General features: G+C 37.9%; 2 protein-coding genes across 11 annotated transcripts in view; both read left to right on the top strand.

The window, feature by feature from the left end:
- LOC132905114 (TWiK family of potassium channels protein 18-like) overlaps positions 1-20,203 on the top strand; it is a 369,444-nt gene that overhangs the window by 138,085 nt on the left and 211,156 nt on the right. The gene's annotated exons all lie outside the window — the stretch shown is intronic.
- Positions 10,071-11,141, top strand: LOC132905047 (uncharacterized). Its single transcript, XM_060955974.1, has 2 exons — positions 10,071-10,402; positions 10,747-11,141. Exons 1-2 carry the CDS (start codon positions 10,196-10,198, stop codon positions 11,065-11,067), a joined length of 528 nt encoding a protein of 175 aa, XP_060811957.1. The 5' UTR covers positions 10,071-10,195; the 3' UTR covers positions 11,068-11,141.

The following is a 20,203-nucleotide window of genomic DNA, read 5'->3' as shown; positions in this document are numbered from 1 at the left end:
GCAACTTGCACGCGCGTTTCCTACTTCTTCGCCACGTTCGTTTTCCCTTTCTCCGAGTTATCAGCAACTTTCCACTTTAACTAACAACAATTCGGCAAGCAAACAATTAAGCTTCCTCCGCGGAACGGAAAGTTGGCGCGTCGTCGCGTCGCGTCGCGTCGCGTCGCGTCGAGTCGAGTCGAGTCGCGATGGAGTTCCGTTTGTCAGCCGGTGTGGCTGTGTCACAAAGGACCGGAGTGCGCGAAATTAAAGTATTAACGAGCCACGACGTTTTCCCGTGGGTTCTCCACCTAGATAAGACACTGACAGACGGAAACTAGTTTCGTGGCTCAACTTGCCTCCTCTAGAACTTAACCTCCGGCTGGACCTGAATTCTTCATGAGACCCGATAGCGTCGTAAGTTGTCGAGATCTTATGCACCGCTGTTCTAGACGGCAGTTAGGCTTATCTGCATCCAGAATTGGTAATGGCCAATCGAACTTGCACCACGCCGCGTCTTCCACGGAATATGTGCTCCGGTTGAATTTAAATTATCGCCACGCTAACGTTTTATGAAGCCATTACAATTACCTCGGTTAATTGGCGATCTTGCAACGATGCACCGATTTCATAGCGATTAAAATTAATTCGACAATCGAGCCTGCGAATACGATAAAAATATGGTTCTGTTAGAATCCAATGATGCGATTTTCAACGACTAGCGATAGGGTAGCGATATTTTTCTCGATCGAGTAGCACGATGTCCGACGTGACGTAAATGGCGCGCATGGACGTTCGATCAACCGGCTTGTAACGAACCAACTAATTCGGCCGGCTTATCGTTGATACCGTAAACCTCAAACCTCAATCGTCGTATGAAAGTTACAAATAACCGTTCGATCGTGCGGTGTACAGCAGTTGAGATCGATCGGTGGCGATGCGCCGCATTATGCACTTCCGTAAACAAGTTCTCATTAAAGGGGCCAGGGAATAATTTTCGAAATCGTTGAATGGCAAGCGATGCAACCGACGTAATCTACGGCTGAATCAGAGACGTTGGTGATGTACGATTGTTATGGTATTATCGCGAGTGCAACCATTAGCCGCGGATCAATTGCATTCGAGTAAGTCCAATCGGTGATTACGAGCTCGCATGGAAACTGCGCAATCCTAGTATGATCCGACGGAATGCCGGTAATTCCCAGGATGCGCTTCCATCGTTCCACTCTGCATACTGACTGAGCGTTCGATTCGCAAGTTTGCCCGGTTTTCGTTCGTTCCTGTTTCTCCGAATCGATCACTTTCCAGCTCTGGCAATCGTATTCGCTAGCGAATGATGCCTGCGAGCACGCTGGCCGCGATGCTGCTATTAAAGATCGTCTATAGCGCTAAACATCGACGCGGCGTACGACGCGACGTTGGAGATATATCGCGTATCCTAGTCTCGAGTGAAACGGTGCCGTTTTAATGCACCATCGACGCAGGATCGACGACGCGATGTCACTCGTCCCGATATTGAACACTGGAAACTTCCGACTGCTTCTATTTACCACGATCTATCCGCGGTATATAACTAAACAGAAACTCATCGGACAAGACAGACGCGCTTATTCCGGTCCGCGAATATGAATCATCGAACCAAGTAATCGCGTACAATTCAAATAGATCTAGAACCAGTTAGGAAAAACTTTCGCGGTATAACCGTTTACGTGTAACCAGATGCTTCCCTGCTTATTTATCATTCTTGTTGGTAATCCGGTGCACGACGATAAACGAAGGGTTCTGGCAGCAATTTTTCAGCGTTACCTTGTTCGTAGTTAAGAAACTCGTATTTTACAATTAGAGATCGAGAGGAAATACGCGTTGTAATAGGAAAATTCCCCGTGGATGCGCAGCAACATGATAATATAGACGATATACGCATTGGAATGGCAGAGCTTCCTGCGCATGTACGTCCAGATAGATCTTTCTATAACTTTAACTAACTATATCATTCAGAGTTGTTTATCTTGCAAATTCTAGTTTATACATTTTTCAAGAGATCGTATTTTCATAGTGTTACGATTATTTAAAAAGTAGTTAAATGTATATACATATATATGGAATTATTACAACGCTTTAAGGATGAGAGTGCAAGTACGGTACGTGACTATCTTCAACAAGGGTTGAATAAGCCATCACTCGAAGCGTATTATCCTTTTCCGTTAATTAAAACCCACGTAATGCGCTTCTGTTCTCTCGTTTCTCGCTTCTCGTAGATGATTCATGTATTATTCGGCTAGAAGAGGCGGGTTGCACGGCAGAGGCACCAGGATTTCAACGTTGCGGCGGTGGTGCGCGATAATTGAATCACGCGATATAAGGCTGTACTTATGGCTTGTCGACGTTCGCCACAATAGCTGCTTGTAATGTTGACCTATAGGAGCTTCCGTTTCTTTGAACTTATTTACTCGCCGTATACAATGGCGTTTGTATCCGCTATAAGTGGCTTTTCACTGGGCACGTTTAGACTAGCGCGGGCGACGCGACAGGGGGAAACGGATGTAGCGTAATTGAATGCGAATACATGGTCGAAGATCCTCCTCCGATCTTTCTGATTTCCGAGAGACTTGCGTTTACGTCTCTAACAAAAACCTGGAGGACTATTCCCGAACACCGCTTTGCCAAACGACAGAGATCATCGAGAATCATTCTCCCCTCTAATTCTTCTTGTCGTGTGTGTTTTTCATTTTTTTTTCTTTTTTCGTTTGTTCGTCAATGCAAAACGTATTCGCCGAACCATATACTCTTTCGAGATCCTCGTCCCATCGCTAAACGTCGCACGGTGAGGTGGATGTTACCCGATTTAATTGGTGAAAATTAATTCTGTCGGTGATTATGATCTATTTATCTATTTATGATAAAATTTAGACGGTATAAGGACAGCAAATCAGTATGATCGGTTTCTTACGGTTAAATTGTTACTACATGTAACTAATTAAATTACGTGTATATATATAAAATGTTAATTTATTTATTAAATTTAACGTATTAGAAAATTTATGTTTAATTTCCTTCGGTTTGCTCCAAGTATTCTTCGCAGTTTAAAACGTAATCCTCGACAAATTCTAATCTTTCGTTAATATTATCTCGTTCTCTGTTACGTTATATCAAATATATCTCCCCGAGTCACTAACTGTCAAGTCCGGTTGGTCTAAAAAGCGAAACTTTGATAATAAAGTAATATCCTAGTCCTTAGTGCAAAAATACCACCTATAACTATTTGTTATAATCATAACGATTATAGGGCGATACACGCGATTACGTGGAAAATTATTTTCCCCATTTTGTAACGTTAAAACCTTCCTTTCGCCTGCAGAGGCTTTGACAAAACTGTCGATTGGCTAGATCGAGCAAATGTTCCCACTGTGTGTCGTTACTGCACGTCGGTCTTAGAAACGAGAGATTAATTGATCTTCCTTTATCCGAACTGCCTCCTCCATGGGCCACTACTTACGCTCGGCTGGCGACGGTCTACGGCAAATCGCGGAGGGCAAAGTGAAATAGAAGTTCCATTTCTCAAGTTCGATGCATCATAGGTTTGATTTATAGCGTGGAGATCGTGGATGCTGGGAATGATAAGTTGACGGGCGTTACATCGTAGCGTCATAGGTTGAACGACACCGATCTACGCGAGAATTGGAAATCCTAGTCGCGTTGCAGTTCCACGAAGATAACGCGGAACAAAGAAGAACAAAAAGACCGTCGGATAGTGCTGCGTTCGATACGCCAATAATTTTCGCTACGCTGCGTACGCGTCCATTGATACGAGCAAAACGTCTAGTGTTTGCCTATCAATAGGCGGAGCGATATAACGGCAAACTAGTACGTTGAACGGTGGTATCGTTTGGACCACGCGTTTGTCCGCTAATTCCTGTGATTTTCAAGCTATTACAAAATATTTAATACGGAAAGTTATAAGCTAAATTCTCTTGGGAATATTTTGTACGATCATTTACCGAGAGCAAAAATCAATGGACAGATAGTGGGAGTAGATACGATACTTAATGGAGTTCGCAAAAATATAAATGTGATTTCAATTTTTTTTAGAAATAACATATGTAGAATAAGGATATATATATATGTTATTTTATTTTGGTTATTTTACAATTTGTCCTTATGGACATTTGGTAAAGTGTTAATCTTGTTGGTGAAGAAAAAAAAATAAAAATAAAAAATAAATATAGCATGTGGGCGGCTACCCCCAGCGGGGTGCCAGTTTCGTTTTTTCTAAGTTATATCTTTTATGAAAGGATATATATCTAAGCAAATTTACGTATATAACACTAGTACTAGTTCGATAGAATTTCATAGATGCTTCCATTACTTGCCTATTTATTGCTGTTCCCGATTGTACATTGAAACTGAATGTCGATCGTCGATGTGGTAATAGTATGATTTGACCGCAGCTAACACAGTTAACAGTAAGGTTTACTCGTGTGCAAGGGCCACATATCGAGATAATTACTTTTAACGTGGTAATTACTTCTACAAGATATAACGCTGCAATTACTATCAAGTAGGTAGCCGATCAGACTCGAATTAGTTACTCCATTGCGTATCCGTCGTTGCTTCGTATTGTTAAGTTTAGAAGCGTGCTTCATTGTACGTGCAATCTTGAAAATAATTGATATACCGTTTCTGTGTTATAGATGTGGACAATAAGAATTATAATTTATCCATGGGAGGGTAGTTTCGCAAAGTTCTCGAGAATCGAGCGACTAGGGCGAAAGGTACCTAAACGCGAGGCGAGACGGGTAGAAAGCGAACGGGCGGAGCAAAAGGAATTAACAGCACGACGAACAGTTAATTGTTCAGCCGCGAACAAAATGCAGTTAAAATTTTCTCGCGCGGTCAGCACTTTCTGCAATACGCGCCAGGAGGACGCGAAATAATTCAGCTGCTTGCATAATTAGCTCGGCCGGTTAGATTTAACGAGGGCAATAACGCTACTACCTCGTTCTACGACCACTTAGAATATTAAACGATAAAGCACTGACAAGTCCACTTTCGCGCCGATAGCTACCGTCTCGTGTTCACCGACGCGAGCCGCTTGTCGCTTTGATCTCTAATAAATTTTCTCGGAAACATTGTACGTAACGTGGAGCCTACGTTTTTAACGACGTAACTACGATAGAGCTCACACACGGCGACCGTCGCGTTTTAGAAGTCGAAAAGGATGTTTGAGAATGTTATTCGTGATATCGTAGAAGGACGATTTATTCGCGCCATCGTGACAATGGTTCTTCCTCTCGTTGTTTTTCTCTTTAGGTATGTTAACGCGAGAACTTGGTACTTGGACCTGTGATAAAATGTCAGGAAAGGGGTGCACGCAGTGCGAGTTCTGCGTTTTCACGACTTAATTACGACAGAGGGTAGATCATATCTGCCACCTTCGTAAACTGCTAAGAAGGTTTAAGGGGTGGTCTTTGTAACTTTATAACGGCCGTTAAATTCTTCGTTTACATCGCCTTTTATTTTGTTTTTACGTTGCTTTGACTTTTGCTATATTTCAGTTTACGTCCGTACGAAATTCTCCTAGATGTATACAAATATTTTGTCGCCGATGTTTCTTCAGAAAACGCGTGACTGTAGAACGAAAATGTTAGTTCTCAAAATAGCTTTTATCTTTTTTGTTTTACACGAACATTTGGTATATTTGTTTTATGAATATTCAGTAACTATGGTTAGATGTTATTCGAAACATGCAATTTTGTTTCTCCATCGTGTGCTTCTCTGAAGCTTTTAATCGTAATTATAAAAAGCACGAAAATCCATCCGTTGTTAACATTAATAGGAACTGTAATTAGGAGAATAAATAGAGTTTGTAAATCAAACAATATTTATGCATATTATTCGTTGCACGTTGCAAGATATCAGGCAAAGGTATCGGTTTCATTACGATCCCTTAATATAATATAACAAGAAAAACCAACTGGAAAATAAGCGAACGTACTCTTGAAAGGAAATTTGATTTAGAATTAAGTACAGTGTTTTTCTTTCATCAATCATGTATTATAATATGCTTTTAAGCTAGCATGTAATGCTCGCTATCGCAACGTTTACTAGTTTCATGTTAATAACTCTTTATCGCTTCTCTCGCGCCGCAAGCCACAATCTCACGCAGTTTTCCTGTTCCTATTCCGCGTAATATTTAACGTTTAAAGAAATTTCCAGAAGTTTCCTAGCTACGTGCCTTATCTTGCCTCTCGATTCTCGTTTTTTAACTCTGTTCCGCATCTCGCAGTCCCATCTACTTAACTAAGCTAAAAAAAAAGAATTTCACCAGAAGGTTTGTACGAGTCGTTTCAGACTTCGTCGTGATGAATAAAAGAGCTTGTTAAATAGTGGAAAAATTTATAAAATATACACCTTGTCTCGTATCTTGTACGGAGCGTGACAAGATTCTTCTTTATATCATTTAATGCGTTAACGTTTCATCGAAAGTTTGCCTTTATCAAACGAAAGACGATCGTCCTTTGCCTAAAAAATGAAATCAATTTTTATACGTCGTTTCTTCATTTACATCGATCCGTTATAATCTGAATTTTGTCCTATTTGCTCGATTATGTAATTTCTCTCATAAGGGATTTAGGAATGATAAGGTTCTCTAATTTCTAAAGGATTCCGTGTTATAATAATACACTCGGGGTTTCTTTTTCTGTTCTCTTTTCAGATGTAGATTGGATCGAGGAATTAAACCGTGGCATTTAAAGGGCTCCGTGCAGAGGGGAAAAGAATCGGCAGTTCTTCCGATAAAAGACGTTCTTTCGATAGAAAAAAGGCGATCAAACGTAGGATAATGCGAAATATATCAGTCCACGTTTAAATGAAATATTTTCCACGCGCTCTAAATACGCAAATGTTCTTTTAACATCGGTCGAATAATTGTACATTTTCGTTGTTAAATATTTAGAAATTGTTATAAATAATGGAACAAAAATCGAAAATGTGCGCACTTTTATCTGCTGATCGTTTCTGCAGTCATTGTAAATAAAAGCTAACCGGAAATTATCTAAAATACTGCAGCGAAAGCTACTGTATGTGCTTGGCGATATTAATTGACAGGTCGATATCTGAAAATGAAAATTAATTTTATGTCGTTTCGCAAATACACAACTTTTATCGCCTGCACGTACGCGAATATATAAAAATATCTCGATGAAACTCTGAGCTTTAAAATCAACAATACGCGTTTGATGTAGGATCGTTCTATAGACATGCCATTTCCGGTGGCGTTTCAACGAGCTAGCACTAAATAGTTGAACTAAATTAGATTAACGACGTATCGAGAAATCGCGTCGCTTTCTCTATTAACTCGTTCCCTATTATGCTTGTTGCAGACTCTCACACGGCTGCCACGTGAAATTGAGATTTCCCGTGACCGTTTGCATTTCTAACTGCACTCTATGCAAATTGCAAGCCAGTCGCGTGTCGTTTCAGATATCAGGCTTAAACCGTTGTGTGTTAATTCGCAACGGGGCGTACAAGTGTCTGTGTTTATTAGCCCCGGAACTTATCAGCGGTAATGTTGCACGGCGATTGTTAGTGCTGGGCTTATTTCCAACCTGCGTTCCCCTTTCTTTTCTCCTCTCCTTATTTTTCTTATTCCATGTTTTCCTTTTTTTCACCGTCGTCTACCCGATAAGAAGCCAACGTTCTATCATCGTAATAACGCTGGTTCGCGTATCGTGCGTTTTTTCTCCGCGACAGATCAATTTGCAGACCGCCTGCTGGTTGCCTGATTCAGCCGAGGAAAAGAACCGCGCAAAAAGCTGGTTACACTTGCCATCGATCGATATTAACGCTAAATGCAGCCGCTCGCCTCGACCTCCGTGCCATTCAAAACTCTCCATTTTTTTCGCCAACTCCGATAAGATTACCGCGAACCGGCCAACTTCCAGCTTGGCCCGATTAGCCTAAATTAGCGGTGCTGAAGTTGGCGATCCTGGTAGTATTTTTCGATATCCACGGCATTTGTTTCCGTTTTCCACGGACGTTTAATGGACGCTAAAAAGTTCTCTTTCTTCTCTACGATAGAAAGCGTTTCTGCTCGATCAGATGGTTTATAAATCCCTGAAATTTATTTCCCACTTTATGGAATAACTTTGGACGTCTATTTAAGAAAATTATATATCGTCCACGTATGATACGTACTAGGTTTCACGTTGATCGCGTACAATAGATCGTTCGAAGGAATTATTTCATGGTCCGAAAATTCTATTGGTTGATAGCTGATAGATGAATTTATTCGAGAATAAAATCGTCCGATATCTACGGATTTTGGCTCGTATTACTTTCGGCTGTTTGTCTACATTCTATAGCAATAGTTGCAATATCGATATCCTGAAATTCGAGAGTTTTCAGTTTTCTATCACGTTCGAGAATTATACGCGTTTATGATACTTTGTTGTATCCCGTGCGTGCTGTTCTTCAATTACTCATTGACAAGAATTATACTACGAAAGTACGCGAGAGTCTCTGACAAGAGCTTCGTTGGAAGGGAAAGATCTGTGCCGATGCTGTTTGCAATCGTCGTAGAGGCAAAAGCAAAGCCAATTTTGCGCTAGCGTGTTGATTAATTTCCAAGTAATCTCTATGTACCTCTAAGCGACTTCATGCGGCTTCCTAGAAACGCGGCATGGTCTTACGTATCAATTTTAAGCCGAACAAATTAGAACGACACACGCGAGACTTGGATAAACTTGCTCCATTCTTTACTCGCGTTTGATAACACCTTAGCACTCCATCATCGTAATGACGTTCTCACGTACCAAAGGCTAGACCACGTATCTCTGACGGAAACTAATTTGCACGTAACTGCGTGCTCCTCTTATCGAAGCAACGGGGAACAGTAAAAGGCCGATTACGCTTTCTTGAAACTGATATCGCGGATGTGAAGTGCATCCACGAGGTCCGATGTATTATTCAGGACGATGCCTTTTTTTACATAATTTGACCGAAAGAAATATGTCCATAAAGTTGTTTGATCGAGGCGAGGAAAAAGAGCCGATCTATGTAGCCAGGGATGGTCGGAGGAGCTATATACCGTACGTCGATAAAACACCAACGCGCGTATAGCGTTTGAAGAAAGTTGTAAAGTCAAATTTACCTTTTTAGTAAATTACGAATTTATTGTCTTTTCCATTTCCTAGCATTTTTATATTATTCTTTGAGAGACTCGTTATTTCTGCGGTTTGCGATGGTTTTATATTTTATATATTATTTATTTTAACCTGATGCGTGATCAAGTATCATGTTGCATCGGTAGAACAAGGACGATGCATTTTCTTTGATGATTTTAACGAAAGAATTAAAGTAAATCGAAATGCTTCTAATATTCTTTTTTTTTTTTTTTTTTTTTTTGGACGCTCGACATTCTGAAGCTTTTCACATATTTTACTTGTTTTACGTTTCTTACGGACTCTATAATGTCATAATGATATATGTATATCTCGTTGTAACAATCGCGTCGAATGGAAAATTAAACGCGCGCGAAGAATTCGGATCGATCTCTTTATCAAACAAACTGTAGCTGCGCAATCTTGTCGTCGTTGCGGTGAAAATGACGCCGATCGGGGGAAAATAACGACTCGAATTCAAATACGGTAGTTCAAAAGACTGTTTTGAATTTCGATTAATTGCGGCACGTAGTACCCGCGTATTGGTTACCAACACCTACATTCTCAATCACGCGCAACTTCTGTTGTCGCTAATTATCGTTCATTGTCAGTCGCTGATAATTACGATTAAAACCGTCTCTTTCATTAGTAGCGAAATATGCTTGTTTAGTTGGATCAATAAGTACCACGGTAAATTTGCACTTTTCCGTAATTACAATTCACTCGTGTGAAGCCAGGCGACAATTTTTATCCCATGGCAAACTAGAATTTCCAAACAGGACCAAGATTCTGCAAATATTTTCTGCTGCTTTCGGGATTATTCCCTATCGATGTACACGCGTATTCGAGTGAAGTTAAGTTCAGTTCACTGATCGAAACAAACGAGCGTCCGTGCAAACGATATTTTCGGGATTTGTAAATAGTTAAATTTTTTGTGATGTTTGTCGCTGATTCTTGGTAATCGCTAGCGACGATCTTGCAAAATTTTAAGTCTACGTCTTTTTCTTCCTGGAACGCGCGAACGTTCGTTTTCCCAGCCGTTCGGTCGTGGTTCGATGGTGGTCGAAATGACACGAAAGATAAATAGAGCTGCGAAAATGTTACCAAAGAAAAAAATGCGAAAACTCTGGCCGTCTAAGATCGTTGCATTGATCGTCTCGGCTATCCAAGATCTTCGCGAGACAAAGGGATCTACGCCTAGTAAAATTATTGGCTATATCAGTTATGGTTCTAACGTGGACGATGGGAAGGTTAAGCGACAAGTGAGTTTATAATCAGAGATATAATAAAGATGATATATTATGGTAACCGATATAAAAACTGTAATGTATTAACCGTGCTATCGAAAAGAATCAAACCGTTATATTACGCGTTTTCTTTTTTATTATTCTTGCTTGAATCGGATTAGTTTAAATAATACGTTACTCGCTGACCGAACGTTGTACTACGAAGAGTTACGATCGCCTGTAATGTTTCATACGTATAATATTTTATATTATGCTTTCAAGTTAAACGAGAAAGTTCGAGTTCCCGCGATATAAATTTTCATTTAACTCGTTCAACGACATTTCATACCCACCCTTGATTTACGTTTGGTTAATTAAAGGTAAAATCAGTCTTGAAGAGAGGTTTGAAATACGGTATACTAAGAAGGTACCGAGGCCACTATTTCCTTCCTACTTGCGACGAATTAGACCGTGCAAATCGTATCGCCTTGAGATTTGCTAAATTACCGTTGCCCTCTGCATATTCCACGAAATCGAACGTGCTATTTCCCGGTAAAATCGCACCAATGGCAAGTCAGAGAAAGACGGGCAAGTCTGCTGCAAAATCGCGAAGAACGAAACGGCTTGGGAAACCTCGTGAAAGTTTAATCTCTCCTACGGCTAGTTTAACGAACGCAGTTTGCAACGTTGACGAATTATGAACAATGGGTGGAAATATTACTAGAAAATTAAAGGAGACTGTTGTTCGTTCGTTACAATAACGAGAAACCTGCGATGTTAATAATTGTATCGTTCTATCGTAACAATTTTCACGGATCGATAGTTGTAAAAATTGTTGAATAATTGAAATATATTGGAATTTTGTTCGTATAAATAACTCGGTGAGCGTATGAATTTTTTCGTGTTTTGTTAATTAGTTGTTTCGTATAGTATCTATATCGGAAAAACCGCAGTACAATAAGTTTTAATAAATCGTTGGATTTTATATGCTGATAATAGATTTGAAAATAGTAATATTATCCATCTAAAAATTATTCGGAATTGTAACCGCGGTAACATTTTTACAACGTTGTTCTTTATCTATTCATTAAAAAATTTTGGTTTAATTATATTGTAAATTGAATGTTCGCTATTGTAATGAAAACTTGTATATCACAGATCTCGTTAAAAGTATTGAAACGAAACTGCAATAGAATGCACGTCCTTTTAAATGTATTAAATGCGTAATTGGAAAAATAAATTATTATATGGAAAACGTAATCGCTAGCTGTCGTTTTTTATCAATCGATCGTATTATCGATCGATATTGTGTAGCAACTTGGCCTACGAACAAATTACTCTCTTTTAGTCATATACGTGAAAGCTCATTTAACTCTCAACTAGTAAACTATTAATATGTTTCCCCAACTAGTATAAATACAGCAATTTGAATTCGCAAACAAAGCCATTACCACGCGTATCATTTGTTGCCTGGTTCGCAGTATTCTCGCAGTATACAAAGTTAACCACTTGCCGCGCGCGTCCAAATGTTTTTATTTCGAAATTGCCAACGACGTGTTATAAATATAGCAGAACAAATTTTATAAAGTATACGTATTGCTAATTATCAGAAACGTGGAAAGATGTCTGCTAGTAATTACTAGTTATTTACTAGCCTTGCAACCATGCAAAGGGGGTATTTTTCAAGGAATATGCCACCCGCAAAAAGTTAAAAAAATTCACGAAGAATGCAAGGAATGTCTTGTGGCGTTACGTGTCCCAGAATGCCTTGAAATATACCATACTCTACAAAATTAATAATAAACAAAATTAGCATTCGTATCTGTGCATAATTTTCTGTGGAAGACTACCGAGTTTTCTGGTTTTAACACTTAGCCAACGCTGTTCACCTTTTCCAAGTATCGAGGACTAATATTCATTACGTAAAAAACAAAAGGAGTCTAAGATTTATTTAATTAGTCAATTATATTTTGCGGTAATGACTTTATATAACGATTTCACTTATTGTTTATACGAAACATCAAATTAAAAGTATATATTAAAAGTATAAAAAATATATATGTAAAATTCAAAACATAGATGACTGAAGATAACACGACTTGAACGTGAAATTAGAAATTCATAATGCATTGTAATATTTTGTTACAATGTGGTATAAATAAATTGGTGTATTTTATTATATACTGTACTTTATAAAAGCAGAAGAAGTGATGCAATTAATTGGGAAGAATTTCAGATAAACAATAACTGATAATAACAAAAAAAAAATGTGTTGCAAAAGTCAAAAAGGAAGATCACCCCGTTCGATCACGCAGCGATGTACTTTACAAAAGGGGAGATCTCCCTGTTCGGTTGGCTAAGTGTTAAGTAACGCTTCACGGCAAGTTACAGTGTAGCGTTCTGGCACGCGCCCCTGTGACTTCGTTGCGAAAGCAAGTGGTTAAATGCAGTGCAAACAGCGGAAACGCTTCATGATAAAATTATTTCGCAGTAATTGCGAAATAAAATTGGAAATTAGAGGACATTTTATCGAGAATAAGAGAATGGACATGGAAGTTGAAGAAAGACCAGCCATTTAAGAGATTTCATTGTTAGAAAGATTTCGATGCTTTAGGAGACTAAGTAAAGTGGCTAGCGATCCTAGATAGAAATAGAGAACGCCGATGAAACGGACGAATCGTTTTCTATTACGATATATCGATCGACCACGTCCCGGTTGGTCCGCGTTTCTTTTGCTTCTTCGTTCGGCACGCGGTCGGAGAATTAAGCGAAATGAGGAACGAGCATTTTTCGTAGATTGCATCGAGCGCGGAGGCGGCGGCGGTCGACCGGTTGTGCGCCATTTATAAAACTTTCGAGCGCGTTATCCGACCCGATAAACTTAATAGCTTCCAAAATTTACGAGATTTGGCATAACGTTGAGGAAAATTTCGGACCGCTGCGTCGGCGCGACTGTATTCTTAACTCGCTATACTCCGATTTGCGTATTTTCTTATTCGGAAAACTTTATGTAGGTGCTATCACGCGGACGAACTCTTAACGATAGGTATACCGTGTTTGTAAAATAGGAAAATTAATTACTAAAGGATTAGTAAATAAGAAAGAATACGAAATTCAGGATACTATTTTAGAAATCTTATATTCTCCCTTCGGTGCGTGGTCTCTAAGTTATTTTAAGTTTAAAAATTTTTAATTTTAATTTTAAATTTTGTTATTATAATTTAAATGGGAAGCAACGGTTATTTAACGTAAACTCAATGCAGTAATGTCATATAACTAAAACAACTTAAATGGATGGTCTACAATTCAACTCAGAACTTGAATGAATAATTTGATAACTTAAAAATTACTACTCACAATTATATGATAACTCGTACAGCTGGTACTCGTTTAGCTATTCTCAGGAACTCTCGTTACTGCAATGCCCACAATACTCTTCAACACTCTCTTCAATACTCTCTTCAATACTCTCTTCAATACTCTCTTCAACACTCTCTTCAATACTCTCTTCAATACTCTCTTCAATACTCTCTTCAATACTCTCTTCAATACTCTCTCCAACACTGTTCACTACACTTTTTCAATACTGTTTCCAAAAGTACCTAGAACACCGGTCACTATTGCTTTACCTATAAAGTTGTCTCAAAGACTGTCTTCGTCACCTTAAGGGCTGCCTTATATACTCATCCCCCCACAAATTGTCACATGCACATAAATTTGGTTGGCTAATAGCTAGGTACGCCTCCTTTAATTGCCCTTTGTAATGAAAGGACCTACCTACCTATAGGACCAACCCATTCATACCTTCCATATTTTAGTACCGTTATTTCTTCATACCTGAAGTACATTTGGATTTTTCCCAGAAATCTTTCCCATATGTTATACAGTTAAGCCTCATTATACATTTAAGACGACCCTTCTTACCTCAACGCTTTCAGCACTTTCATTGCTTCGTACCCACAGTACACCGGAATTTTCCCCGACACCACGCTATTTAAATAAATAAATCATTTAAATTTAAATAAATCATATTTCAACATATCTATACATTTCAGCGAAGATCGAAATCAAAGTTTTATCATGTATAAATATTTTCTTAACCACTTAATTAATTTTCTAGTAGAGGGAATATTAAATTATTTAGTTTAGTGTTGTTCATATATTTTTTTATTATTTTAATTCAATTCAAATATATATATATATCTATATAATATTATTATATAAAATATGTATATATATTTTACAGACAATAGATAATACAAAGCTTCTTACAGTGCAAATTGTAGCGTTGAGATGAATTTAATTTTGTAGTCATACGGTTTTATTTCGCAGAATATGACAGCTGTTTAGTATGTGAGAAATGGTTTTCCAATAATATCGACCTAAAGTATGTAAGTGGATATTTCTCTGATAATTATATCACTTTTATTACTGTACTATTAGACTAGTACAATTCTTGATTTCATATAGTAATTTCATTGCTATCGTTCGGGATTTGGTACGGCTACCCGTAACTCGGACAACACCTTATTTATTTTTGGCAAAATCCGAATTTCTTATCTGGCAAGTTGTAAACTTTACGATGGGGACTGTGTCAATAGATTAATTTGGGTCATTAGAGTAAAACTCAGTAACAGCAGAGAATATACCTCCAAAAGGCTACACAATTACAAAGTTAAAAAGAATAGGTTTCCATCCCATAAAAACCATTGCAACGAAGGAAACCTAAGGCCGAAGAGTTAGGATCCGTGCATTTTTCCAAATATCGAGGACTAAATCTACCACCTACAAATTAACCGTTTCCAAATTTCTATACAAATTTAACCATATTTAAACGTTATCATCGCTTCCTAACCTATGACTTTTCATAAAACATGCATACAATATATTCTTCGATATTTATTTATAATTTGCTTTCTTTTTTTTCTAAGAAATATTTATAGCCTGTCCTGCCTACCACGGGCGGTCAATTTGACTGCTGGATAAAATATTTTATTCACTCTTAAAATAAATGCAATCGATACAAAGAAAAGACTATCACAAGGTCAGATGAGAAACAAAATCAGTAATAACAAATAATAACAACTGTTACGTAATATTGTCTTAAACCATCTCTCGATCACCAGCTGTCAAAACATCAACCCAAGCCCATAATAATCCATAAATAAATTTTGGCATCTTTTACGGTCAATTGCTACAAACATTTTAAAAGTCGACAAGTTTCTTAGGGTCGTTGCTTTCCGATGAAACAAGAGAAAAGCAGGTTTTTCCCATGTTCAACGGTCAATTGCTCCCTTGAGTAACCGTTGGTGGACGGCCAGCACCTATCAATATTTTCATATAAATATCGCCGTAACAGACCATATTCTTACTTTGTTAGTCAAGAAAAAGAAAATAAAGTTCATAATATCTTTAGCGATATGTCAGGTGCGACAGCATATGCTAAACGGCATATAATGAAAGAACAAGTAAAGAGGGTATTTTATCTTATCATTGATCACCTCAGTCCATGAGGATTTCACCAGGTAAATAAAACAGAAAGATACAAACTAGATGCATTTATTGCTCTGTGGTGCTGGTTGTCCGCGGTGTATCGATTATATAAAAATATCAGGCAAAGAATTTAGATGTCTCACATTTGTGAAATAAAATTTGGATGCTGCATTTTTTTCAAAATTAACGAGCAATGACTTTGCTGGAATTATGAGGTTTATACGATTTGATAAGAAGAGCGAAAGAAGCGAACGTTTACGAACCAATAAATTTGCAATGGTATCTACAGTATGGAATTTATAGAGAGGCGATTTATAGAGAATTCACAAAATTGTTATAAACCTGGTGCATACGTTACTGTTATATCGATAACCTGACTGATGGTCACCTAGTTGAGAATTCGCAACAGCTATCGATATTGGAATTTCAAAGTTGTTCGTAAAATAATTCGTAAAAATATAAAAATAAAAATGAAATATTTTAAACGATTCCTAAAATAATCAGTCAATGATTCCTCTTCAAACTGTTTTATCTATCAATCGAAAGAACGTTATAAATTTAGATAGAGCGTATTTTAACTGAAAAAATGTTACATTATACAAACTCAAGACGAGTACTGTAACAACATTGTTCTTTTATTAAAACGCGTTAATGGAAAGCTGCCTCTAATTATGAAATTCGAAGTTAAATAGTATACTTTCACGGAATAGAGGATGAAGTTACACCTTCGGTTCAACATTGCGATAGCAAACGCAGCATTCAAATTTCAAAGAGTAGCAACTGAATTTTTTTACAAAAGAACGAGTTGCAATAAAATTTCAAAGACTCGTAGAGAACATTTAAGCGCCGAAGTAAAATTAAATATCGTACCTATAGATATGTGCAGCGCGCAGTAACGACCGAAGGAAAGCTTAAAGAATGAAAATGGGCCAAAACGCTGTAATTTTACAAAATTGAATTGTAAATGAAAAGAGCAACGAATGTATAATATAATCACAAGCATCAATTTTAAACTTTCTTCTATCCGCCATTGCATCTATAATGTATATGCAAATGTATGTATGTATGATATCGTAACTGTGCGATACGAAACAGAAAAGTTACCACTGATATCCTGTAATTAAAATTTTATTAAAATAAACAATTTCTTTATTTGTTGCAAGATGAAACAGTTCTGAACAAACTTCGAATATGGCAAAGAAAAATATTTCGTGTCTTATTCTTGGTATAATTTCACTCTAAATATCTTTCATCGCCCAGATGTTCCTTTTACTTGGAAATTGAGTTCGCAGCCAAGCTAAATCGATAAACATCGCTGCAAATGTTTCTGTTTTTCTTCGCACGTTAAAAGGGCTTAAGGGAATATCTTGCATGCGCCATTTCGAGAGAATAATGCTGGTATTTCTCATCAGTCCTTCAGAGACAGACTATTCTCAAGCGTGAAATTTCCATTTTTCTCTTTTTGCTCCCAAAATGAATTAAAATATCTATACTCTCGACAGCAAAAATAATGCGCGATAAGAAAATCGATAGACTATCACGTTTTTAATTTTTCCATAAGCTAACGAATTTTTGTTTCTTCGTCTGTATCTATATCCGCAAATAATGCGAAAGCAGTGACAAAGTAAAATTCAGTCGCGATATTATTGAAATTATCCGAGGGAACAGAAAAATAAATTCAACGATATCCGGAGACGTACGAAAGAAGAAGAGGCGACGAGATGCGCTACATTTTGGTTAAACTCGTAGCTACTTCTACGTTCTATTTAGACTTGGAGCGTCCCTGTCGAATAAAATCCGTACATGTCAAAAGCAGGAAATACTTGGGAGAATTTTCGTGTTCGCTCTCGAAAGGATATTGCATGCGGAAAATGACCAATGGTGGTACGAACACGCCACTATGACTGCTAGTTGCAGAGGACTGTGGGATATCAGACGGGCGAAGTGAATAGCATTAGTGTGAACTGCAGGGCGCTCGGTGGTTCCGCAACTGCAATTGCGTGGCTCGTATCGGTCGATGTAATTCTGACTCATCTAGCTTTTGTTCCGACAAGAAGACTATTGTGCCGGCTTTTCTCTGTCTCTTAATTCGATTTTCTCTCCTACGATAGTTTTACCGAAATATCTACGGTCGTGTTTTACCAATCGTCTCTTGCCAGTATTCGTCAAAAATTCTTGTAAATCAACATAAAATAGTGGTAAATCATACAAATACATTACCGATCTCGCTATCGAAACAAAATGATGGAAAACTTCGAAGAAATTGGCTAGTAGTGTTGAGAAGAGATCAAAGGAAACGTGTCGTTGGGGTTCTCGTTACGAGATTTTTAAGACACCGTTTTAATCTGTAAAATACGTCATATTCCGATTGCTAATAAAGATACAATATATCAAATGAAAATTGCGCACGATTGCTTAACGGCGTTGAACGGCGACTCATTTTCGCGTGATTTTCGATTCAAGCTATGCAGGTTAGGAATAGCCAACCGTATTGTTCGTTTTATACGTGATAATTATGCATCAACCGATTGTATTCTCCAGCATCTCCGGATCAAGTTTTGTTTCACGCGGAATGATTAGAGCGGCGTAGAGGGGAAGTGCAGCGTACGCGGCATTCAACGTGTCAAATGGGAAGTAAATTTCGCAATTAAGTGAAAAGAAGTGCATATGCTAGGAATGCAAGGAATAACCAGCGATTCCGAACAATCGATCGATAGCTTGCCGGCATTAAAGACGTCGCTATTAATCGCGAGGTTGCTTTGAACGACGTAATACAGTGTTTCAAATTAATAAATGCTGGAACAGAGTTCGTGGAGTTTCTAACAGCGTTGCAGAATTCTCACAGATGCAACAATATGGTTCACGCTAAGTAATGGAATTCTAACTGGCTGGGAACGCGTTGCGCCCAAAAGACGGTTGTCTTGCATTTCATAAAAGCCATATCTCCGAAGTAGGAACGCGTGTTTGTCTGTGGATTTAGTTGCTCAGAAAGTACACCCGCGGCTAAATATCGTTGCATAAGAATTTATGTTTCGCTTTAATAAAGCATATTCACGCGATTATGCAACGTGTTATAAACATCAATGAACAGATCTTAAGTTCGCAAATTCTGTTTTAATAGAAAAGAGAATTTTCGCGTTCCCTCTGTCCGCATTTAAATGCAAAGTCCGGCGTTAATTGCTCCATGTTTAAATGCAAAACTGCATTAGACGCGTGGAAGGACGAAAACTCTTTCCCAGCTAATAATCCATTTGCTTCTTAACATTGTTTCGATGATAACAATGCAAACGTAGGCTGTTCGAAATCCAGTTACGCTATCGAATACGAATCGAATGCCCATTACGTGCCATATTTCAAAGACGATTTTCTTCATTTTCGATATTAATCGAGAAAGTGTAATCGGGTCGATTATAAAATACAAAATGACGTGGATGTATTTACGATGCGTTAATTAGTGCTATATGAGCAACGCGATTAAGCTTTAATTCGTCTTTTGTTTACGTACACAGAGAAGCGATCGCATACTGCATCGAATGGTTCATAGGGAGCTCTCACAATGGAATAGAATGGGATAGTGATCGCATTATTGTCGTAATTGTGTCTGATCAAAAGCTATTGCTCTGATTTCAAGTAATTCTGGTATAAGATAATTTATCTCGTTGGCCGTACGACTTTCCCTGGTACGAACGTGAATCAGGTATTAATTTATTTATTTCTTCGTCAAACGACAATATTTTCTATAGCGCGTAACTATGTATGTATTATAATATTTGATGCTTACATGAAAATAATTCAGTCGCGTAAAACGTTTTAATAGACCTTTCCAAGATACTCAAGCCCAGTTTTAATCTTGAAACGTTTACCTCGAGGATTGCCAATTTACTCGGTCAAATTATATTTTCAATTATCTTTTTTATTTAATTTTTTACCTTCTTTGGTTAAACAAATTGCTTGCTTTCAGCAAAACGAGAAAGAAGAAAATTAAACGAAATACGAAGCAGATAACCGTGACTTCCTACAATCGCATCTTTATTTAAACGAATTCCGTTGTTTCGGAATCTTGTCTCGAAACTTATCCAGAAGCTCATTCTTCTATTTACTGAAACTACATAATTTCAGTGAACATAAATAGATATTTCCTTTCTCAGCAAATTCAATATTGTCTACAATAAAACCCAACTTCTCATACTAAATTCCATTATTCTAGCTGACAATTACATTAACATAATGGGGCCTTTCTTTTGGGATATTGGGAATGTTGGGGAAGGTCCTTAATACCTTAATCCAAACTTTTCATTCGAACTGTACAGAAATAATAAAACTGGGAAATAGTTGTTTATGACT

The sequence above is a fragment of the Bombus pascuorum genome, chromosome 3 (genome assembly GCF_905332965.1).
Source record: "Bombus pascuorum chromosome 3, iyBomPasc1.1, whole genome shotgun sequence".
Classification (NCBI taxonomy): domain Eukaryota; kingdom Metazoa; phylum Arthropoda; class Insecta; order Hymenoptera; family Apidae; genus Bombus; species Bombus pascuorum.
This window is presented reverse-complemented; position numbering and strand designations above follow the sequence as displayed.

Bases quoted from the DNA above. Each gene is read 5' to 3' on its own strand.
- LOC132905047 (XM_060955974.1), top strand. From the start codon at position 10,196: ATGGTGGTCGAAATGACACGAAAGATAAATAGAGCTGCGAAAATGTTA. The intron at 10,403-10,746 runs GTGAGTTTATAA...GGTTAATTAAAG, and splicing joins ATGGGAAGGTTAAGCGACAA to GTAAAATCAGTCTTGAAGAG.